The 25,821-nt window shown below is 33.4% G+C and overlaps 1 protein-coding gene across 2 annotated transcripts in view; it reads right to left on the bottom strand.

Annotated features, from left to right (window-relative positions):
• Window positions 1–25,821, bottom strand: part of SOS2 (SOS Ras/Rho guanine nucleotide exchange factor 2) — a 69,445-nt gene that overhangs the window by 17,117 nt on the left and 26,507 nt on the right. The window contains exons 8-16 of one of the 2 annotated variants that reach the window (XM_024732985.1): window positions 17,233–17,360; window positions 16,072–16,727; window positions 15,895–15,976; window positions 14,369–14,491; window positions 10,043–10,146; window positions 8,216–8,438; window positions 4,720–4,839; window positions 4,394–4,556; window positions 115–232 (exon numbers count right to left, since the gene is read on the bottom strand). In XM_024732985.1, the coding sequence (XP_024588753.1) occupies window positions 115–232; window positions 4,394–4,556; window positions 4,720–4,839; window positions 8,216–8,438; window positions 10,043–10,146; window positions 14,369–14,491; window positions 15,895–15,976; window positions 16,072–16,727; window positions 17,233–17,360 (1,717 nt within the window). Of the gene's footprint in view, window positions 1–114; window positions 263–4,393; window positions 4,557–4,719; window positions 4,840–8,215; window positions 8,439–10,042; window positions 10,147–14,368; window positions 14,492–15,894; window positions 15,977–16,071; window positions 16,728–17,232; window positions 17,361–25,821 lie in introns of both variants that reach the window. The other variant, XM_024733067.1, reaches the window with a different exon arrangement.

The raw sequence follows: 25,821 nt of genomic DNA, 5'->3' as shown, positions 1-25,821 counted from the left end.
TAAAAGCAAATATGCTCAGAAATAAAATCAGGACAATCTGCTTCTAGAGGCTAGTCTCTTTTCACTATATAACAAACTCTCCCTCAAAATATAAATCCATTTTTAGTAACTTACCAAAAAAAGGCACACAAGGTGGATTGATTGACTTAAGTTTCAATAGATATTTTTTAAAATGATCTTGACTTAATTCCACAGCTTCATCCAAAATTTTCCTTTTTCTTTCCTGCAATGCCTTTAAAATATATAAACTGAGCATAATTTGCTTTTTTACAATTCAATCATATTTTATAGATGCAGAGCTTTCAATTTTAAAATTTTGCAAATATTTGAAAAACAATTTTTAAAATTAAGAGATGAGTACTATTTTTATCTGCACTTGCTGGAGATGATTTCTTACCTATAAATATAAAATTTTTAAACTTATTTTTTTTCTAATATAAATTAGAGGATTAAACGATAAAAAAATCTTCCACAGGATATTATTAGTTATAATCCTGATTAGCCAGAGTTTCAAATTATAGCTGTTGGAGAAAAATATAATCCCATGGCATTCAAATATTTTTCCACTGAAAGATCTTTTGGGGCTAAGGGTAATAAGGTTTTGGTAAAGAGGAGAAGGCTGCAGGAGGGAGACAAGAACTGAACAAAAATGTAGTAAAGCAAGTAAGCAGTCATTTATTTTATATTTCATTATTACATTTTTTAATTAAAAATGAATTATTTTATTTTAAACCTGATAGATACACACACACAGATTGACAGCAAACATTATACTTGATGGAAAACGATTCAACTCATTTCCTTTTTTTTTTTTTTTAAAGATTTTTTTTGATGTGGACCACCTTCAAAGTCTTCACCGAATTTGCTACAACACTGCTTCCGTTCCACGCCCCAGCCCTTTGGCTGTGAGGCATGCGGGACTCCAGCTCCCCAACCAGGGACCACTCACTCACCCCCCGCACACTGGAAGGCGAAGTCCCAACTACTGGACTGCCAGGGAAGTCCCTCAACTCATTTCCTTTAACTTAAGGAAAAAGCAAAGGTGACTGCATTGTAACTTTTATTCAGTACTATACAGAAGTCCTAACTAGAATGGACAAGAAAAATAAATAAAAGACTAGGGATTGAAATGAAAAACTGTCAGTATTCACAGAAGAAATGATTGTCTGTGAAGACATGAAATAAATCTACAAATAGAATGTTAATGAGAGAATGTAGCAATATTGCTGGATACAAAACCAACAGGCAAAAATCAACTGCATTTCTAGATATCATCAACAAAGAAAACAAGATTATTAAAATATTCTAATATAAATCTAACAAAACAGATGTGAGATCTTCATCAAGAAAACCATAAACTGTATTAAATAAATAAATAAATGGAGAGATACACCATGTTCATAGTTGGGAAGATTCATTATTGTAAAAATGTCAGTTCTTCATAACTGATTTATAGAACCAGTATAATTCTTACCAAAACCCCAACCTTTAAAATCATTAAACTTAAAATGATTCTAAAATTTATATAATAGCAAGGGGTCAAGAGTAAGTCACTCTTGGGAATTTCCTGGCAGGCCAGTGGTTACGACTCGGCGCTTTCACTGCCAGGGCCCAGGTTCAATCCCTGGTCAGAGAACTAAAAAAAAAAAAAAAAGAGTAAGTCACTCTTGAAAAAGAATGATTGGTGGGGACTTGCCCTATTACACTGTATCAAGAACTAGTATAAAATTACAGTAATTTAAACATGTGGCACTAGCACAGTAATAATCAAATACATCAAAAGAACAGGATAGAGGGACCAAAAACAGGCCCACACATTTATGGATACTCAACTTATGATACAGCTGACACTACAGATCAACAGAGAAAGAATGGACTTTGAATAAATGTGTGAGATCAACTGGCTAGCCAAATGGAAATTAGATTCCATACTCAAAACTCATTTCCAGCTGGATTAAGGACTTAATGAGAAAGATAAAACATTAAGGTAACAGAGGAAGATCTATTAAACAAGACACCAAAAAGCACAAATTACAAAGGAAAAAATAAGTAAACGTGACATTAAGAATTTCTGTTCATTAAAAGACATCATAAAAAATGGTGAAAATAGAAGCTTCAATCTGGAAAAAGATATTTACAACACACATAACTGACAAAGGATTAAAATCCAGTATATGAGAGAACTCATACAAATTAATTAGAAAAACTCAACCAAAAAAGTAAAAAATTTCCACAATACAAAGAGCCAATAAAACATCTTAAAAGAGGTTCAAACTCATTAGAAATTAGTGAATTATAAACCCACACCACAAGACTAGAAAAATAAAGAGAACTGACAATATCAAGTGTTAGCGAGAATGTGGAACCACCAGAACTCAAGCTTCTGGTGGGAGTATAAACTGGTATGATTAATACTTGAGAAAACAATTGGGCATTATCTATTCTATCATCCAATAATTCTACTCCTAGGTATACAACTTAAGAGAAATTTGTGCATGTAAGCACCAGGATAGATGCAGAAAATGTTTATGGCAATATTACTGATAATAGTGCCACACTAGAAACAATCCAAATGACCATTAGCTAACTAACTAACAAATAAATAAATAAATAAATAAGCAAATAAAGAAATAAATTTTGGTAAAGTTATTTCTTTAATATGTTACAGCTATAAAAAAAGAATGAACTATAGTTAAAAGAAACAATATGGATGAATTTTAGGAATATAATATGTTGAGTAAAAAAAGTCTTAGAAGAATTATATTCATATATAATTAAGAAACATGCAAAATGAAACAACACTGTTTAGAGATACAAATAGTAAAACTATAGAAAAAAGCAAGAGAATGATAAGCACCAGATTCAGCATAGTAGCTGGCTCTGAAGGGGCAAGGAAGGAGATGGACTGGGAGGGGTTCTTAAACTGGATGCCAGGTAAACAGGTATTCTTTGTATTTTCATTCTTTATACCATATACTATTTTTATAAATATTGTTGAATATAAATATTCAACACTTTAAGAAACTAAAGCTTAACGTCTCAAAATGAATACACTCCTTCAGAGTTTTCAAAATGAGAACTGAAATTATTAGTCCATTAGATAGATTATTTGGCAATATTTGACTATTAATATCTTTAATATATATAAGTCCATACAAATCAATAACATGCAAACACCCAAACAGAAAAACACACACATGAAATCAGTCTAACCCTCCATTCCCCTCTAATCACAACCCATGGTAAGAACCAATGTGAAAAGAAGAGTATGTATCCTTCCACACTCTTCTCAATGCTTGTGCAGCTCACTTACACGTTTACAGTTTGTTCTGTTTTGTTCCATCAAAATGAAATCATATTAATTTTTCTAAAGATTTTTTAATGGATTTTCCCCTAAATGTCACAACTATTCTTCCAAGACAATATACACAGATTCTATTCACTTTTTTTCTGTAGCTAACCAATATTCTATGCCATAGGTATAGGATAACATACCCAATCATTCTCCTACTGATGGACACAGGTTGTTTCTAGTTTTCTGCGACTACAATTACTGCTGCAGAAACTAGATCTTTGTACCTTAACTTTATAGTCCACTGCTTTTATTTCTGGGTCCAAAAGTATCTGTATTTTAACATATACTGCCAGATTACTTTCTAGTAACATTGTAAAAGTTCACATTCCCAAAGGCAAATACATTTGCGTGGCTGAGTCTCTAACTTTTCTATACTTTCTATATCTTCTGAATTTTCAATGATAAACACTAAACATACACAATTTTATAATTAAAAAAAAACTAAGTTCTAGAAAGCATTTTCTCCATGTTACTCTTTCTTTGACTATATACTACAGGTGATTAAAGTAATTTGTACATTTATATTTAAAATTCTTTGTCATTTATTTGAAACAATCAATGTACCACTGAAAAAATCCATTTGGAACTTCATTACATTTAGGTAAGCATATTAAACAGTCACAAAATTCATATTCTTTTTTTTTTTTTTTTTGCGGTACGCGGGCCTCTCACTGCCGCAGCCTCTCCCCTTGCGGAGCACAGGCTCCGGACGTGCGGGCTCAGCGGCCATGGCTCACGGGCCCAGCCACTCCGCGGCATGTGGGATCTTCCCGGACCGGGGCACGAACCCGTGTCCCCTGCATCGGCAGGCGGACTCGCAACCACTGCGCCACCAGGGAAGCCCCAAAATTCATATTCTTTGATGAATTCTAGGCTCACTTATATTGATGTATTTTCTAATATTGTGATATCACTGTGTTTAAGGAGTAAGATGGATTTATAAAGGATTTACTCAAAAAGATCAGTGGTAGAAAGAATCTCTTTCACATTAATTTTATCTCCCCCCAAAAGGATAAACTATTTAAGCCTAAAACTTACCTCAAAGGTATGATCTAGTCTATAGACTGATACTGAATTTACTGCACTGACGATCTCTAATACACCATTGAAATTATTCAAATCTTGAAAAACTTGCAGAATTTCTATAATTCTACTTAGTACTGCCACCCGTTCCTCAAAATTTTCTGCTTCCACAATGCACCTAACCAAAAAAAAAGAAAACAGAAAATCATGGCTTAGAAAGCAACTTCCTTGTTCCACATAGAAAAGAATATATTTTCAGCCACAATTTTTGCTTATATGTGACTTAATATTATAGAAGTATAACATTAAGAAGTAGTAAGACAAAGTAAATAAAAACTTACTTTTCAAACCAGAGAGTGAGATTTGTGGTGTGGCGAATCATTTTTAATAAATTTGGAGAATTTATTTCTTTATCTTCTTTGGTCCATACACTCCCTACAAGTTCAGAAGGTTGAACTTTCCTGTGGAAGCAAAAATCAATGCACTTAACCTACAAAGGATTAGTATCAAAATTATTTAAAGGTCTCCTAAAACTTAATAAGAAAAAGACAAGTCTAAAAGATAAAGGAACAAACATAGAAGCAGGTAATTCACAGAGAAACAGAACTGAATAGCCACGAACATGAAAAAATACTTTAACTCTTACTCAGGGAAAAGAACATTAAACCACAAGGAAATCCCATTTTATTCCTATCACACTAACAGAAGTGTAATACCAAATGGGTAAAAATGTGGATAAAAAGGGAACTCTCCATCACTGATGTGCAAGTAAAATTTGATACTTTTGTAAAATAATTTGGCAATATCTCATAATACTGAAAATATACATACTAGATCACCCAGCAATTGTACACCTAGGTATACATTCTAGATACACCAGTTTATAAGAAAACATTTTTAAGAATGTTCAGTCAAGCATTGTTTCCAAGAGTGAAAAATCCCAAACAACCTAAAGGCTCCTCATCAAGAGACTGGATAAACTGTGGAGTATTCATACAATGGAATACAATATAGCAATTAAAATAAGCAAACTAGAGCTATACTCAGCCAACAAATGCTAGAATCAATTTAAGTAAAAAACAAGTCACGGAATGATATATCAGTATAAACAACCTTAAAATGTGCAAAATAATGCTACATATTGTTTATGAATGTGTATAAATTATAAAGACATACATGGGAATAGTAAATATCAAATACAAGATAGTGGTTATCCTTTGGAAGAAAGAAGAGAAATGGGATTAGACAGAATTACACAAAGGGTTTCAATTTTATTTGTAATGCTTTTGTTGTTGATGCACCCGCATTGTATTATCTTCTATATTTTTTTAATACCTGAAATAATAAAAAATCAGATGGAAGAGCAGATTAAATCACTGTATACAGTGATTCAGGATTACATAATTTAAAAAAAATTGACCATTGGCATTGCCATCACTGTCCTACAGACTTGGCTATTATAATAATAAAAAAGTTCAGTAGATTTGAGTGTAAATGGGTACTCTGAACAGTCTTGGAAGTAAGTTTTCTTAAGTGGTTCTATTATTTCACCAGAAATTAGTTTACAAAGAGTGTCAGTATTTTACAAATGGTACCCTTCTTCCATAATACACGTATCACTTAACAAAGGTATTTCTATGTTCTGAAAGTAGGTCCACATAGAGCTAAGTGCTCCCTTATTCCTGATGTCCATTCATGTGACACTATAAGGAAAAACCTGATTCTGTACTATTTTCTTTATCTAAGGAATAAGTCCCTTCATTCCCACCTATCACAAATCCCACAGTAAAGAAGCAACTTAAGTGCCCATCAACAGATGAACGGATAAAGAATTTGTGAGACACACACACACACACACACACACACACACACACACATTACTCAGCCATAAAAAAGAATGAAATTCTGCCATTTACAACAACATGGATGAACCTAGAGGATATTATGCTAAGTGAAAGAAGTCAGACAAAGAAAGACAAATACTGTATGTTATCACTTATATATGGAATCTAAAAATATAACAAACGAATATAACAAACAAACAGACTCAGATATAGAGAACAAACTAGTGGTTACCAGTAGGGAGAGAGAAGGGGGAGGGGCAAATTAGGGGGAGGGAATTAAGAGGTAACAAAGTACTATGTATAAAATAAATAAACTACAAAGATATTTAGTACAGGTAATACAGCCAATATTTTATAGTAACTTTAAATAAAATAGCCACAAAAATATTGAATCACTATATTGTACACCTGAAACTAATATAATATTGTGTATCAACTATACTTCAATTTAAAAAACTGTGTTTTCCTACAAAAAAAATCCTACAATATCAACAAAAACCACCTGAACTCCAAATTACTTAAAATATAACATGACACTCTGAATGAGATGGTAACAAACGCTGATGGGTGTGCTAAATTCTGAACAGCACAGTCAGGGCAAATCGGAAACCCAATTCTAAAGAAGGTAAAGTTTTATATCTGGTGCTTTCCCACATTCTCCATTTACACTAAACTTTATATATTCTTCCTTTTCCCTGTGTAATCCCAGTTTAAAAAAAAACAATGGCTGCTAATCAGGATAACTTCTTAAGGGTGTTTGTATTTTAAAAGCGGCTTCTGAATGCAGAAAAGTTTTTGATGGAATGATAGTGGTAGGGGTTTATTTTCTGGATGGGGCTGGCAGGTGGCGACTACCTGTAAGGCCTGTACTCTGTTTTTGTTTTTTTGTTTTTTTTGCAAGGCCTCCACTCTTCACAGGAGCCTGGGTTGTAAATTTAAGAAGAAAGCTTAAATTATGAGGTAGGAGATAGGACAGAAAGAGGCTAATGTACTGGGAAGGACAGTGGTTTTAAAAAAATGACAGAGAAATAAGTTGATAAAGCAAGTTGAAAAGAGAAAAAACTGTGGTTAGGAAGGTATGAGATGTGTGAGTTAGTAATTCTGGAATAAAATTTGGAGTGATGACAAGATTCAGACTATGACCATAGGAAATGTCTGATTTGGAGTAAAGAATGGCATTGGAAGTGATAAAGCCATGAAGCTAAAAGATTAGGTTGTAAATGGGTGATCTGTGTGGATACAGAGGCAGGAACTGCTTTATATATAAAGACAAATGATGGGATACAGATAAAAATAGTCAAGCGTATTTCTAGTGATCCTTATAAACAAAAGAAAATGGCTCAGAAGTTTTAAGTATGGTTCATCATCACACTACTTCAAAAATATACTTTTCTTTAAAGTGAATATTGACTTCAAATAGCTAAAGTATTTGAGACTCCTTAAAAGAAGTGAAGAAATCTTTACTCTTCTAAAAATTTTGTTACTACTCATTTGCCTTGCAAACCTAACCCAGTCAATTCCCACATTAAAATTTTGATTACATATTGAAAAAAACCTTTTGATTACATATTTGAAAAAAAAAGAAGAAAGCTTATCTCACTCAATATTCTATTTACTTAGCTGCCCAGAGCCTAGCATCCATACTGTCTTAACGGAACCAACTCAAACTAAAGCAAGATGAGAAAGTATTAGGAATAGGAGCTGGGTGACTGTCTATAAAGTGGTTGCTATTGTACTGCATTAGTCTTCTCTCTGCCACTCCTCTTGTGAAGGATTGCTAGGACCTAATCTAGGCCTGAAGAGCAATAATTTATGACTTTCACCTGCAGAACAGACTACAGTTAAAAACTGTCCTATGAACTTTCTTCCCAACCCACAAGAATAGATGAAGTATTTTTAAGCACACATGAATAATTTTCAAAATGTTCTGAAAATAGATGGAACTGTTCAAAGTTCTTGAAAACAGAGCAGCGAATTAATGTTAATTGTCTACCTGTAGAGATCAGATTCCAAAAGTGTCAGCTGACGTGCAATTTCTATTGGATGAAGTGTCATGAGATCAAACGTTTCAAACTGTCCTGGTCTGCTGATATGCCATTCAATTGGTGGAGGTGGACTTTCAAAGGTAATATTATGGCTTATTCCATTTGCCTGAGCTTGTTTCTTCCTCTTGATGATCTTAGCAATTGACTCTACCCATTTCTTCATAGCTTTCCCTAGAAAAAGAACACAAACAAAAATGCCCTTTACTTGACAGATACAACTGCAAATCTTCGTATAATCTGTAACTTTCATGCACCTTCATGAAACCCCACTCATGTCCACCCTCTACTCCTTATGTTATTTCAAAGCAAATCTAAGATATCATACAATTTCATTCATATTTAAGTATTATCTAAAAGTTAAAAACTTTAAAATAACCATAATACCATTATCATGTATAAAAATGACAATATCTTCTTAATATCATCAAATATCTAGTTAGTATTCACATTTCCCTGATCGCCTCATGTTTTATTACAGTTAGTTTGTATGAAATAGGATCTGAACAAGATCTGCATATTGCATTGAGTCAGTATGTGTCAAGTCTCCTTTCATCTACAGGTTCCCCTTTCATCTCTCATTTTTGCTTGCAATTTGTTTGTTGAAATTCAATCACTTGTGGAGTTTCCCAAGTCTGAATTTTGCCAATTCCATCTCTGTGGTATCATTTGCCATGTTTCTCTGTCCCTGTATCTTCTGTAAATCAACACATACAGATTTGATCTGGTCCAGGATAAACTTTTGACATGAATACTTGCAAGACTATTTCTGAAAAGAGGCATATAATGTCTCTCTTTTTATGTTACTAGGAGTTGAGAAATGGTAATATTCTCATTCTATCATTCCTTCTTCACTTATCAGTTGCAATGCTTCTTTAAAAACTTTCCCTCATCAACTATTTAGTTATCTTGAGGTATAACTTGTACAGGAAAGGCCTTTAAACAAAATCATTTACTTGCTTTATTCTAATATGTGTGTCTATTTTCGAAGCTTCTTAGATCACATATACTCTAGTGTCTTCATTTAGAACATTAAGTTAAAAATTAACTTAGTACTATAAACAATTTTAAAGCACACATGATAAAAATGTGTTTTAAACATCTCAAAACTGAAACAAAGGAATCACATTCTCTATTTAAAGTAAAATTTGCCTTGAAGAACAAGCAGGAGATGAAAGAAGCTGGACTTAATTATGGTATTCTTAATTAATGCCTTATACTATCAGAGAGAACATGAATTTTCTTGATTCAACAGCATACATTTGATATGTACATTTGTTTAATATTCACCACCTAGAGTTTCATTTCATGGGCTGTGTTCTGAAACTTCAGGTAGGAAACTCCTATCTTTCAGGTGTCAAAAATACACCAAAAACTTTTCCAGGGGAAGTAAATATTATTTAAGAATCTGTTAACCATTCAAAACTGAAGAATAAGATTAAGGAGGAGAAGAAAACAAATTAAATTACACAAACATTTAATTATTTAAAGGAATGGCAACCATGAGATGAGATAACATTAAAGGGCTTAAATTTACTAAAGAGGACTTCTGACTTCTTAAAAAAGAAAGATTCTCCTAAAAAACTTCAAAAGGCAAGATTTTAACACTTCAGGTGGTTCTAAACACATGTGAGCTCCTTAGAATCTATAAAAATTATTCCAAATGTTATTTCTGCCTTTTAAAAATGAAAAATAGTTTAGCTTCTTAAATTGAAAGTCATAAATTAAAAAAAAAACTCATGAGACAGAAGATCCAATCAAATCTTCAAATAATATACCTCTTACACTTGAAATGAAGGATTCTAGTCTTTCAAGCAACTCCAAGTCTCTTTCAAAGTCATAAAAATGGTGTTCAACCCAGTGCCGAAACACATTCAAGATCCTGACAAAATGAAAAGAAACATATTTTAGTGAAACCCAAGCATTCAATTATACTTCTTTCACTTCTCTAATGCCGTGGTGATACTTATATATACTAGGGCCAATATAACACTCAAGAGTCTCTAATTTCTATTTAACTAATACCTTAAGTGGTTCAGTAACATGAACTGTTTATTATTCAAAAATTATACTTTAAAAAATTTATAAGCATAAAAATCGTGGCTTCTATACTTATCCATTTATGTTCTGGAAAAGTATTTTTTCTTTATTTATATGTAGAAAATTCATACTCTGTCCAATACAAAAGCAACTTTTAAGTTCTTCAATTATATTTTCCACATAAAATGGAAAACCAATTAAGATGTAGTGTATTTGGTTCTAAATTCAAGTGCTATCATCAAATTTCTATGTAATTTACAGGTAGGTTCACATTCTTTTATTTCAAAAGACAAAAATATTTCTGACAGAGAGCTATTTTGTTTTACAGTACGTCAAAAATAATTACTTACAGAGATTTAAGTAATAGAGATTTAAGCAATCTATACAAATAAAACATTCCATTCTCCATCACGAAGATACAGATACTGTATATTAATTACATTAGCATTTTTCCTTCATTATTTCAATGAATATTTCTAGTTTATCTTCCCACCCACTGCCCGCGACCCCAGCAACTGTCAGACAATAGTTTTTTTCCCAGACTAAGAAACTATTTTAAATTACTAATGGTATCTGTAATAAAACAACCTTAAGTGCCTGGTTGGCTCAGTGGCTTAGCGAGTATTTCAAATGATCACAAAATTGATAGCTTCTAGGCTAACACTAGTTTTCAAATAACTCTGCTTCCATCCTTTCTACTTCCTAGTTTCTACAGAATCCAATGTAATTTTAAAATTATTATCATGTAAAAGAAAAAAAATCTCATCACTAGATTTCACCAAAATTAAGAAAAGTAAGATAATCCAAAGACGGGGAGAAAATATGTGTAAAACATTTATCTGACAAAAGACTGGCGTCCAATCCTACTCAATACACTACTACAACTCCATAATGAAAAGACAACTCAATAAAAAATAGGCAGAAGATTTTAATAGAGTCTTGACCAAATAAATACGAATAGCCAATAACAGACAATAAAAAGTTCTCAACATTGCATCATTGAAAAAATACTAGTTAAAATCATAAAGAGATATCATCACTATACCCCACCTGTTTGGCTAAGGTATGAACACTGACATCACTAAATACTGGTAAGGATAAGGAACAACTGGAACTCTCATAAATTGTTGGTGAGAGTATAATATTGTACAATTACTTTGGGAAAAGATTTGGCAGTTTCTTTTAAAATTAAGCACACACCTACCCTATGACCCAGGCTCCCACTTTGAATTATTTACAAAAGATATATGAAAAAACATGTTCACGAAAGACTTATAAACTTCATAGCAGCTTTAATCATAATAATCAAAAACTGAAAAGAACCCATGTGTCCTTCAGTGGGAAAGTGAATAAACAAATTGTGGTATATTCATATAATAGAATACCACCTCAGCAATAAAATAGAACAAACACTGATATAAGCAACAACATGCTGAAAAGCATGTTGAGTGAAAGAAGTCAGACACAAAAGAGTATATAATACACAAATCCATTTACATGAAAGTATAAAACAGGTAAAAGTAATCTATATAGGAAATTGAAAGCTGCTTTGGGCAATGAGAACAAAAATTGATTAGAATGGGCATTAGGGAACTTTGCCGGGTGAAAGTAACACCTTATACACCTTGACAGGAGTGTGGATTATAGAGATGTATTTGTTAAAAATTCAAAGTACACTTAAGATGTGTGTGTTTCATTATATACACATTTTACAACAACAGAATAAACAAATACTGAACTGTTAATTATATACAAACTGAAGTATTTAAAGAGAAATGTACTTTGAAATATGTCCCCCAAATTAGATGATTAATGGACCAAGAGAAGAATGATAAATCCATAGATCTGTGATAAAGTAAGGATAGTAAACTGCTAACAGTAGATCTAGGTGGTAGAGTCCTAGGTGGTACAGTTCACTGTAAAATTCTTTCACCTTTGCGTTATGTAAAAATTTTGTAATACAATGTTGGAAAAAGTTACTATCATTATAAAAATTACTATTATTGCTAAAAAACCTTTAATGCTCATAGGCCAAGTTTAATAACTTGGCATGGATTTCAAGGCCACTGACAACTCCGCCCATTCCATGTAGTTAATCTCATCTACTACTACCTGCAATACAATTCATTCCTCTTGAGTCATTTTCCTTACCTATTTCCTCTGCACACTACCCTCATTTCTGTCTTCCTGCATTTGTTCATACTATTTCTCACGACTCTGAATACCAACAATCACCTTTCTGCCTATCTATCTAAATCCTACATATCCTTTGGGAGCAATTTCAGATTTTACCTCTTCCAAAATGCTTTCCCTAACTTTCCTGAAATTTTATGAGGCTGTATCTTTCTAAGCCACTTAAACACTTGACATTTAAAGTAAAATAGTATACAACTGTTTCATGTATCCCTTTTCCCCAATAAAACTGTAATATCACAGTGGCAAAGAGGACATTCTATGCTCTGTTTCTTTGTTTGGCAGCGCTGCGCAGCATGCAGGATCTTAGTTCCCAAACCAGGGATCAAACCTGTGCCCCCTGTGATGGTAGCATGGAGTCTTAACCACTGCACCACCAGGGAAGTCCCTCTATGCTATTTCTGTATTCACTATAGTTACAAGTACAGGGCTGAGAACACAGAAGATGCTTAGAAATAAATACTTAAAGAACATATATGACTGAGAGTCTAATATTATATTCTGCTCTAATATAGCAACCTCATAAATGTGTGCCTCATGTCAAGGGGCTTAATTTGAGTGTGGATTAGTACAAATGCATCACAGCCAGTAGAAAAAAGTTAATTACTTCTTTATGGTTTAGGGGTAAATAATCTCATCTTCTTATGCAAAGAATGACATATTAAAAGTTTTGGCTGACAGACATATAGTTGGGAGCACTATCATTCCTCTAAAACTGCATTTATTTGTGGCAATCATCCTGAAAAATAAGCAGTTAATATACTCAGTTTCAAAATGTCAATTTATTCATTAATATTAATCAAGGAAACTTAACATTTACAGGGAAAAAATATTTAGATCATATACAATTAATAAGATATCTCAGTTTTCCCATGGAAAAAGGCAGATAATACTTTGGTTTTCACTTGGACTATAAATAAGCCTAATCAAAGGAGCTTCCAATTTTCAATGCTCTGTGAACACTGAAACAAACAAACAAGCACTGGTTTACGAAGTCAGATGTGGATCCTCTCCTGTCACTCCCTTCATATGACCTATCTCAAACTATTTTATCCTGTTAGGTTTCAATTTTCTCTTAAACAAAGTGGAAATAGTAATTGTGTTGTGAGGATGAGATAAAAAAGATAAAGCACTTAGGCACACAGAGTAACCTAACAACCAGCAGATGTTATTATCAGATACATTTTTAGAAATTATTAAACCGATAACCAATAAGGACCTACTGTATAGCACAGGGAACTATACTCACTATCTTGTAATAACCTGTAATAGAAAAGAATCTAAAAAAGAAAAATATATATATATATATATAAAACTGAATCACTTTGCTGTACACCTGAAACTAACACAAGATTGTAAATCAACTGTATTTCAGTAAAAATTTTTTTAAAAAGAAAAAGCATGAAAAAAAATTATTGAAATGACACTTTTTAGATAAGTAACAAATGTCTATGTATCTTGTGGGAAAAGAGTGAGGAAAGAACTAGAACTTTCATAAATATTATAAATGGTAAAAAAGCCCAGAATTACTAAATGATCACAATGAGACAACGAAGACAAAAAGGGGGAGGGGGGATTGACAGTAGGCAAAATTCATGAAATTTTGTAATTTTTATTTATTAGGTACCTTGATCTGCAAGCATAACATATCACATACTAGAGATATCTGATGCATATAACACAGTATATTTTAATAATTAAATTTCTTCAGGGAATTAAGAGTAGATGCACATAAAAACAACTTTGGAAGTTTAATTTAAACTGCTATGAAATTAATAATACCTACATCTGAATTAAGAGGTAAAAACTTTTGTGCTAACTATGTATGGAAAATCGAATGGCACATAAAAAATATAATATTCAGGCCAAACCTAAGTTGTACTGGTTGGACGTATTCCTTGCGAAACCTTTTAAGGTCTGCACTGATTGGCTGCTCGCCTTTCTCTACTGCCAATTTATCTGCTTCAGTAGGTTCTGGCTCTGGAATTTCAAATCTAAGAAGAAAAGCAAAATGAGAGAAATTTTTTGTTTTTCATATAGAAATGAGAAAGATTTCAAATACAGCAGAAAAAATATTTTAACTAACCAACCTTCTTTACTACCATTTATGTGAAAAGTGCAATTACTGATAAACTTCTCTTGAAGTATTACATACTACAAAAAACTGCCCTTTGTCTATAGTACTAAGTACTTATATTCTTACTTTTATCAAAAAAAAGTTTAATAACTAGCATTGACCAACATACGAAAGGTCAGTGGAAAAGATCCAAGAAAAGAATCTATAAAGAGTATGACCTCTTTAAAGAACGTAACAGAGATACCTTATCTAATAATCTGTCCTTAATATTTAATTTATTAAAATGAAAGTAAATTTCCTAAAATAAGTGAACATAAATCCAAAGAGAAGTCCCACACTGAATTTTAAATATTATTTAAAAAACATAACTAAGTGGATAAGGTAAAAAAATCAAAGTTAAAAAAAAAAAACCTTCCCCAACCATAGGAAATATAGCGAAAATATGTCTAACACGTGCTTTCCTTATTTTGGACATGGAAAGGCAGCTAAGTAAATCTTCACAGCACATTATACTAACTCAGTCTGCTATACTTAGTTTCATGGAACAACATAATGATAGAGGTCCAGATAAAATTCTGGTAGTTAAGTTTGAAAATGTAAAACAAAAATTATTTTGAAGTCCAGATACTATCATTCAACCTATAAAGCATTTAAAGTACCACTAACATACTCAGTAAAAAAAAGTCAATCCAAAACTTAATTTTAAAAAATTAATCATAATAAAGGAAATTTTAATTTTTTTAGGTCTAATAATGATACTGTATTATGGTTTTAATAAGGACACTTATCTTTTAGAAATACAAAATGGGAATATTTACAGATGAAATATGTTGCCAAGGATTTACTTCAAAATAATCCTGGAATTAGGGTGTTCAAGCCAGTATGGAAACAGATGAAATATGAGTTGATAATTATTGAAGTTGGATGATTGACAAATGGGGCTTATTATATTCTACTTACTCGTTTATGTTTTAAAATTTTCCACAGTAAAAAGTTTGTTTCAGAAGTAAAAAGTCTCTTTCAAGGAAGTATTGTTTTATTGAATAGAAAAAATTTCATTAAAATTCATAGTTTTTTTATCCTGTAAAAATGGGTCTTTCTGATTACCACTATAAATATTGCTAAGATCTGAAAAGATCTGTTATAAACAGGGATTTCAGTAAGTATGCTGCTTGAAGAGAATAGTAATACTGCAAATTTAATGTCAAATAAATTATGTTCAAAAACTACCTGAGGACATACTAGATACCTAGCACTTTGCAAGGTACAAAACAGTTAACTTTAAAAAAAATTTAAATATAAGTGAAATCTTTTTCTTACCGTTCAATCAGTAAGCTTAGCAATTCCTGTGGTTTACAAAATGAACGATACGTAGTAAGAAAAGTGCGAACAAAATTGGGATCTGAAAAGGTAGAGCATAAACAGGTTGCATATTCAATTTATTCAGATTAATTAATTCAAAGTACCATATTTTGGAGGGGTTTCTTCCTTACATACCTGCATACATGTGATATGTTAACCTTTCAATTAATTTCACCACAGTTCCTCCTTTAATAATGGGGATTCCACTTCTACTTTGCAAGTTGTCTTCAAAAACAATGTTTTCCTCAGAGTCTTTTACCACAAAACGATACACTTCAGGACTCGGTAATCTAAGTGGTTGTTCATTTTCTTCCTTCAGTAATACTGAATCTAGCATTCGATCTAGAGTACTACGATAATGAAGAGAAATAAGTGCTGCCATCCAATTATTTTTCTCTTCAGCAGACTTAGCAGCAAATACTATGCTGTTTTCATCTTTGGATACTAATTCAAAAGCATGCTTGCACTCACAAGTATCTTCTTTATCACATATTTGTATTTTCCTCATGACAAATTTTTCTTTTAATCTGTATTCTGCACTACTGTATCCTGGAAGGCGTGACTGGCTATGATTGGGTTTGCAGCTAATCATTAAGCCATCAAAGAGAAAAATATGCCGTTCGTGTTTAGCACCAATTCTTGTCAATGGGCCTTCCATAATAAATTCATTACAACACTGTCCAATATCTTTGCCTTCCCATCCATCTATGTTTTTCTGAATTTCATTCATTTTTTTAATAGCCAGGTGCTTGCTTCTTAATTGATGATTATAAAAAGGGCAAACAGGATCCCTAAAAAAACAGCAACAACAACAACAAAAAACCCAGATAAATTTAGCTTATTCAATGGTTAAGCAACCTTAACTGCCTTAGGTATGAACTACCTCAAATCAAGTGACAAAAATATTAAATTACTAAACACTAGATTTTGCACACAGCATTTACTCGCTTCTAACTTTGTCACTAAATAATACATGCCTCCATTTCATTATTGTGAAAGAGAAATAGTAGAGGCTCTATATATCATTCTTAATTCCATAAGAATTAAAATGAAAATAACACTAAATTTCTTATATAAATGATACAAAATTATTTAATGTATCTTTTAAAAATTTTATTAAATATATCTTAACAATGCCAATTTTAAAAGACTAAAGGACAAAAGAAAAATGTAAAACAAAACTATAACTTTCAAGAATGCAACTATCACTATAAGTAACACTTCTTTAGAAAACCAGACATCAGGCGTAAGAGAAGTATTCCACAAGCATTCATATTTTCAACAGTTTGGAATTACCCAGGTCGGCGTCTAGGTGAATACTGCTTGTAAATTCGGTCCATGCTACCTTGGAGATTCATAAGAGCAGTAATAGCTTGGTTCAAACATTCTCTGTCTTCATGCTCTTCACTACATGCTTTCAATTGCTAAGAAAAACCAAAAAGAAAAATTAAACCTGCATTGGTCAATTCTTTCCCTTTCTCATAATGAGAGGAAGCAGCAACAAATATTATGAACTCTCAAAAGAATTTTAAATACACTTAATAAAAACAACTATAATTTTATATAATTATGTATACCTCCTGATCCTTCAAACCAGCCCTCTTTCTACATATGTAAATACAACACAGATATTACTACTATTACAATCAGGGAAAAAAAAAAAAAGCAACTGTGATAACTATTTGGACATTTTCCAGATATATCAAAATAGTTTAAACATGCAAAGCATGAAACTTACAAATTATTTTATTTATGAGTAACTATGAACAGAGAAAAGATAAACACGTATTACTTCACATTCTCTAATGACTAAATTCTTAAGTTTTAAAGATTTCTAAAAGCTTGCATATCTTTGTTATACAACATAATCAAGTATGCTAACTTTAGCAATTCAATCTACCATAAACTTTCCTACAAACAGCATCACACAAAGATTCAACTGATATTTTTTACATCGTAAAATTCAACTATTCTAGTAAACATCAAGAAACCATGAAAGTTAATATCCTATCTTACTAATCTTAGAAATAGATTTATAATTACAAACTGCGTTATTCATCCTAACAACTCTGGCTTTATTTCATTTAACCAAAAACTTCTCCCATAGCTCAGTCTCAAAATGGAAGAAAATTCATCTTATAATAAATAATTCAGATTGGATGATACGCTGGCCATGGCTCACGGGCCCAGCCACTCCGCGGCATGTGGGATCTTCCCAGACCGCGGCACGAACCCGTGTCCCCGGCATCGGCAGGCGGACTCTCGACCGCTGCGCCACCAGGGAAGGCTGCGCCAGTGTTTTAATTTGTTTGGCAGGAGAATTCAAAGTGGAGCATTAAACAGAGATTATGTAGATACAAATTTATATGAGAATACATGAGAATATGGAAAAATCATGTGAGAATATGGAAAAATTACAATTGCTTCAGAAAACTTTAAAAAATTTAAGTGTATTTCATGATCTTAAACTACCTCACTAGAAATTTTATGACAAATTTTCCTTATATTCCAAGAACAATCTGAAAACCATTCAGCAATGGTTCCCTTTCCTCAGCAAGGAACTGAATGGATACTGTTTAAGTACTAGGTCCATTAACTTTCATTTATATGTCTAGAAATTATTCTCTAAAAAACAAAATTACTCTCTATATAGAGCACAGAGCCATCTGATATTTTTTAAGATACATATAAAAGTCTTGCTATCAAAGATTTGCAATACAAATAATTTAAGTGACTACCATCGGAAGTGAAACCTTCATCCTCTAGATTTAAGAAACAGAAAATTTAAAAGGAGAAAGAGACAAAAAACCACAGGAAGTTTGAAAAATGATCTTCACTCAATCATTCTGACTTCTAAAGGTGAAAATTACTATCAAATCACTTATTTTGCTGTTTCAAAGATTTCTTACAAAAAGATTCTTTTCAGCTCCACTCTAAAATACTTCCCTAGTAAATACGGACACTGATGATATAAAATGCTTAATTATAGTTTTATTCTTATTGCTTTTGTTGATCCAAATTTCCAAATTATCACTAATGAGATTCTACCAAAATGAGAACTGCTTTTCAATTTACATGTATGAGGATACTAAATTTCTACTGTCTACTTGGTCTTAAGGCTGCTCAAACTCTTCCACATAAATGGCCTTGTCATTTCTAAATATCCATGAAGAATTACAGGCTGTCAAAGAGAAAAAAAACTTCAGGATGATTTCTTGGTGATACAAGTATACAAAACAATGGCTTTCTTTGGCATAAATGTAGTCCAATAATTTGCTAAACGTTTCTTGAATTTTTGGCAGTGAGATTCAACAAACATCAGATTAATGAATATCCAAGCTAATTCTCTATAGCTGTCTGAGAGAATGTATTCTTACAGTGACACGGAAGTTACCACACTGAACTGCTTTGCAAGTTAAGTCATGCTCTTTCACACTGCTATGGCTTTCTACCTATCTGCCTCTGCTCCTCCTTATCTACCTGGTGAATTCAGCCTCTATGATACAGTTCAAATGCCTCCTCCCTATGAAGCTCTTTCCTTTTTTCTCCCCCCTTAAGTGTTCTCTTTTGAAATAATATCAAATTTGCAGAAAAGCTATAAAAGTAATACAACTGCTGTATACTCGAGTCACCAGTTTTTGTTTTTTTTAATAAATTTATTTATTTTTGGCTGCGTTGGGTCTTCTCTGCTGCACGCGGGCTTTCTCTAGTTGCGGCCAGCGGGGGCTACTCTTCCTTGCAGTGTGCGGGCTTTTCATTGTGGTGGCTTCTCTTGTTGAGGAGCACAGGCTCTAGGCGCGTGGGCTGCAGTAGTTGCAGCACGGGGGCTCAGTAGTTGTGGCTCGCGGGCTCTAGAGCGCAGGCTCAGTAGTTGTGGCGCACGGGCTTAGTTGCTCCACAGCATGTGGGATCTTCCCGGACCAGGGCTCAAACCCATGTCCCCTGCATTGGCAGGCGGATTCTTAACCACTGTACCACCAGAGAAGCCCTGAGTCACCAGTTTTTAACACTTTGCCACATAGGCTTCATCATTCTGTGTGTGAGTGTATGTGCATCCCTGAACTATCTGAGAGTAGATTGTGATACAGTCCTCTCAGTTCCTTGCTGAGGAAGGTGAACCATTGCTAAATGGTTCTGAGATTGTTTTCGAAATATCAGGAAAATTCAAATATATCACAAACTACTCTCAAATAGTGTTATTCCCCTTTACTCCTTTGATATTTCAGCAATGTGTCTTAGAACAAAAATTCTTTTATAGTGATCAACTTCAGGAAATTTAACTTTAGTAATGTTCTGTAATCTAATTTACAGTGCATATCCAATTTAGTTAATGTCCCAATCCTGTCCTTTAGTGCAATTCCCCCCCAATACAGGATCCAGTCAGTGTGTACTTAGCTATCATGTTTCTTCTGTCTCTTTTAATCTGTAGTAGTTCCTCAGCATTTGCCTTTTATGGCTCCCCCAATTAAATAACACCAACACACCAGAATAGTAGGATAAACCTCTGCATACCCAACACTCATACATTTTTTTCTAACTTTCCTAGACAGAGGTTAGTTACTCCTGACTCAGTAATCCCACAGAACTACTTCTATTACGCACTTATTATATTGCCATTATTTGTCTGATGTTCATCTTCTTTACTAAACCATGAACTCCTTAAAGCTTGGGGATATATTTTATTCATTTTTTAGTACAGTACCCACACATGGTAAGTACCCAATAGAGTAATCAGAAAGAGTATAAGTATATATTATGTATAAGTACTTATTATTTTGTTAAGTGTTCAGACAAATAATGACAATGAACATTTATTAAGTTCTTATTCTGTGCATGCTTTTTATGCATTAGCTTATATAATGTCTGTTACAACTCTGTAAGATAGGTACTATTATTATACACATGTCACAGATGAAGAAACTGAGACACCCAAGATAAGTGGCAGAGTCTATATTCAAACCCAGGAACTTTGACTCCAGGGTCCAGGCTTTTTGCCATACTACTACACCGCCTCTCTCCAATGACACAAAACACAATTATGCAAAATACTGAACTATGACAAAATCTGGTGAACGCGAGTTAAAGGAGATCCCCTCTACCTTAAAAACAAACTGGGTAATTACACACTTTAAGAAATAAAATGAAGTAAGTGTGCCTTGGAAAAGAGGTCAAAGAGAATAAATGCCCTTACAATATATGCTTAAACTAAGTAAAGTGGAAGTGATCTTTCATTAATGTGTAGTACCTTATGAATTTGACTGAAGAATACATTCCTTGCTTAACTGATAATCATTATTCTCCTTAGTTGTGTATATGTGTACCCTGCACGTCACGTAAGTTTTTTGTTAACTCTTATGAGACGTCACTGAAATACTTACCATGCTTCTCTTGAATTTCTATAAAATGCTGTATCTGTTATAGACATGTGTGCCTAAAGCAAGGGAAATTATAATAAATTATGAATTTGTCTCAAATTCATTATGCTGGGAATTCAGTTTAGATGTGAAATATATGTGATCAATTCTCTTTTGTTAGTAATAAACTTCTCTCTAGATTTTCATAAAAATAGAATTTTAGTAATTTGGTGGGAAATTCGGCTCATTAAAACCTATCACTTTTCTTTATGTGATCTTTTAAAATGTGTATTATCTTCCTTTAGATGTCCTTGAATGATGTTTCAGTACTGAAAGAGTAAATATTATGCAGTAAAATATTCCTCATCGTTTTTTTCAAGAGTCCGAACATTTCTTCCAAATAGACATTATCTCAAGTTCTTGATGTTATAAATACATTTACACACACACAGGAATGCAATGAAACTGACAGAGTAATTGTTACATAATGTTAACCATTAGCAAATTGAGATGAAGGGAGTTTACTATACCATTTTTGTAACATTTTTTCTATGTTTTTCAAAGTAAAAGGTTAAAAAAAAGTATTACTAAAGAAGCAATTTCAATTGTCTCACTGAAATATTGGCTTACCTTTCCCAATGAACCTCACTGAAGTCATTAATAATAGGTCTTCCTGTTAAGCTTTAAACTAAATTAAGATGGATTAAGTTCTCGAGAGGTGAATTTTTATTCTTTCCATTACTAAATTTCCAGAGAATGACCAGAGTTAGAGAGTAAAAGAATGTTACTTAGCTTTGAATAAATCAGTTCCTAAGTGAGAGTCAGTATGTTCTTAGTAACAGAAGGATAAACACGGATTTTTTTCTTAGAATATAAGAGTGTATTATAAAGATACTTATAAATCAGGAAATGAATTTGTTATTTCTTCTTCCTCTTACATAAGGATTGAAATACATATTAAGGAAAAAATCTAAAATTTATCTGAGAAAAATAAAGAAAATGAAAGTAGTTTATGATTAACCCCAGAGGGGCTTAAATTGGAAAAGGCGAAAAAAAGAAACCTATTACCTATAAAATGAACTTTAAAGTATTGCTATAAATAATAATAATCTAGGACTTCCCTGGTGGTGCAGTGGTTAAGAATCCACTGGGTTTGCGCCCTGGTCCAGGAAGATTGCACATGCTGGGGAGCAACTAAGCCCGTGAGCCACAACTACTGAAGCCTGCGCGCTTAGAGCTGGTGCCCCGCAACAAGAGAAGCGACCGCAATGAGAAGGCCACGCACCGCAACGAAGAGTAGCCCCTGCTCGCTGCATCTGAAGAAAGCCTGCGCACAGCAACGAAGACCCAACACAGCCAAAAATAAATAAATAAAGCAAACAAACAAATAAATAAAGATTTAAAAAAATAATAATAATCCAACAACATACTGTAAAATAATTTCAGGAAAACTATATATGATATCCTCTAATTTCTCATTATGCAGTTGTTTTGTGTTTTTCTATCTTGCTTATCATAAACTCTGATTCTGGGAAATAAAACTCAAATAATATTTAAATACTATGTCCACAAATAAATCTCCCTTGGTATATGACTGGGGCAGACATTTCAAATTAAAACTGCTCCAGGACTGCGTTTTCTATTCCCAAAAGAATATGATAGCCTTAAGTCACACTGGTCGAGGCTTCTTTTATAGGTTCTCATCCGAAAGTAAGTTCAACGTGAAATGAAATTTCCTTTGGATGAGTACTTGAGCCCAAACAGTATCACAAAAAGGCAATCAACAGAATGAGAGAGTATTTACAAATGACAGATCTGATAAGGTACTAATATTCAGAATATATAAAGAACTCCTATAATACAACCACAAAAATACAAACAACCCAAAATAAAAATGGGCAAAGGACTTGAACAGACATTACTCCAAAGAAGATATACAAATGGCCAACAAGCAAATGAAAAAATGCTCACCGTCTCTAATAGGGAAATGCAAGTCAAAACCACAATGAGCTACCACCTCACATCCATTAGGATGGCTACTATCAAAAAACAAAAATACTGAAAATAACAAGTGCTGGCAAGGATATGGAGAAATTGGAATGCGTGTGTGCTGTTGGTGGGAATATAAAATGGTATAAAGCTGCTATGAAATATTGTACAGTGCTTCCTCAAAAAATTAAAAACAGGGGCTTTCCTGGTGGCGCAGTGGTTGAGAGTCTGCCTGCCAATGCAGGGGACATGGGTTCGTGCCCCGGTTCGGGAGGATCCTACATGCCGCGGAGTGGCTGGGCCCGTGAGCCATGGCCGCTGAGCGTGCGCGTCCGGAGCCTGTGCTCCGCAACAGGGAGAGGCCACAACAGTGAGAGGCCCGCGTACCGCAAAAAAAAAAAAGAAAAAAGAAAATTAAAAATAGAATTACCCTATGCTCCAGCAATTCCACTTCTGGGTATATATCCAAAAGAATTGAAAGCAGAGTCTCGAGGACATATTTGTTCACCGATATCTGTAGCAGTATTATTTACATAAGCCAAAAAGTAGAAGCAACCCAAGTGTCCAACACTGGCTGTATAGCAATATACTTAAGTCTACTGAACCGTACACTTAAAATTGTTAAGATGGTAAATTTCATGTTATGCTTTACCACAATTAAAAACAAAATGTTATTAAAAGGAACAGTATAACAGTCAGAACAGATATAAAAGTAAAAAGCAGTTTCTAATCTGACCATGTGATAATCCTCTTCGCTTCTGTCTAGAATTAGTCCTTATTTTGTATTTTTCAAAATGCATGTCATAATCTATTGAATTATGACATGAACGAATCCTTTTTTTAAAAATGAAAGAAACAGAATAGAACAGAATATAGTACATGAATATACTGCATGAAATGCTAAGTAGTGTTTCAAAACACTTTGTTTCTTGTGTGTGTGTGTACACGCATGTATACAGCGTCATCGTGATGCTAAATGTATTTCTTCTCTTTTTTGTTTTGTCATATACCATTACCATTGCATCCTTTATTCACCAACGCTGCCAATATAGCACTCAAGACACTCCTCTGCAATTTTAAGTTCTGGGAACTATTCAATTATTCACTTACATTTTTCAAAGGCTTTTCTATTTGGGAAAACAGTAAGTTAATTCATATTGAGATATATTTTAACATATAACCAAAGTGCCTGACATACTGTATTCTAAAAATTTTGTGTTTAAACATTATAAGTGTAATATAACTGTTTATGCATATATAATAATTTAATATACATACATAAATTAACATATATAAATATATGTATATACATGGAAATTGATATTATAACTCATAAAACATCACTAATTAGCAACCTTAATATTGCCCATGTAAGAAAACTGTAATTAAGGAAAGATAAGTGAAATGTCCAGTGTAGCCCTCCTAATAAAATATGGAGCATAAGTTTAAACACAGCCCTTTAAGGTGGGTAACATCTGAGGATGTTTGCAGGTATTTTTTCCACTTATCACCCTCACTCTCCTCACCCCAAGCCTCAAAAATTGAGAAAGAAATGCCAATATTTTCAGTGCCTTTAACCATGTATATATCTCAATTTTTTTTACTCTAGGCAATGAAAAATGTTAAGAACGTGTCTTCACTTATACTACTTTGAACTGATTGGAAGTAAAATGTGACAGTGTGAGAAATGCAGTAAATGTACAATTCACATGAATGTATTTCTGACTATGGATTATTCCAACTGTATAACATATAGACTGATTCCCACAGGACAATAATGCTATAAATAAGTGGGTCACTCTCTAGAATACCTCTAGAATAAGGTCCTTCTGATCCCACTAATTGAGTCATATACTTACCAAGAATCAGTAGTACATGTTTCCAAACATGTATGACACTTGTGCTTATGCTATTATGTTATTTAATTACTATATAAGTTAAAGAAATATGAGTATAAAATATTTATATGAAAACTCAAATCAAATAATTTTAAAGCAAGTCTTTTTAAAAGCTACAGGGAGATTGGTTCAAGATGGCAGAGTAGAAGGACATGCTCTCACTCCCTCTTGCAAGAACACCAGAATCACAACTAACTGCTGAACAATCATCGACAGGAAGACACTGGAACTCACCAAAAAGGATACCCCACCTCCAAAGACAAAGGAGAAGCCGCACTGAGACGGTAGGAGGGGTGCAAACACAATAAAATCAAATCCCATAACCGCTGGGTGGGTGACTCACAAACTGGAGAACAATTATACCACAGAAGTCCACCCACTGGAGTGAAGGTTCTGAGCCACACGTCAGGCTTCTCAACCTGGGGGCCTGGAAACGGGAGGAGGAATTCCTAGAGAATCAGACTTCGAAGGCTACTGGGATTTGACTGCAGGACTTTGGCAGGACTGGGGGAAACAGAGACTCCACTCTTGAAGGGCACACACATCGGGACCCAGGGGAAGGAGCAGTGACCCCACAGGAGACTGAACCAGACCTACCTGCTAGTGTTGGAGGGTCTCCTGCAGAGGCGGCGGGCAACTGTGGC

This window comes from Neophocaena asiaeorientalis, unplaced genomic scaffold (genome assembly GCF_003031525.2).
Source record: "Neophocaena asiaeorientalis asiaeorientalis breed wild unplaced genomic scaffold, Neophocaena_asiaeorientalis_V1.1 scaffold233, whole genome shotgun sequence".
Lineage (NCBI taxonomy): Eukaryota > Metazoa > Chordata > Mammalia > Artiodactyla > Phocoenidae > Neophocaena > Neophocaena asiaeorientalis.
Note: the sequence above shows the minus strand (reverse complement) of the source record. Positions and strands in the feature narration are given on the sequence as shown.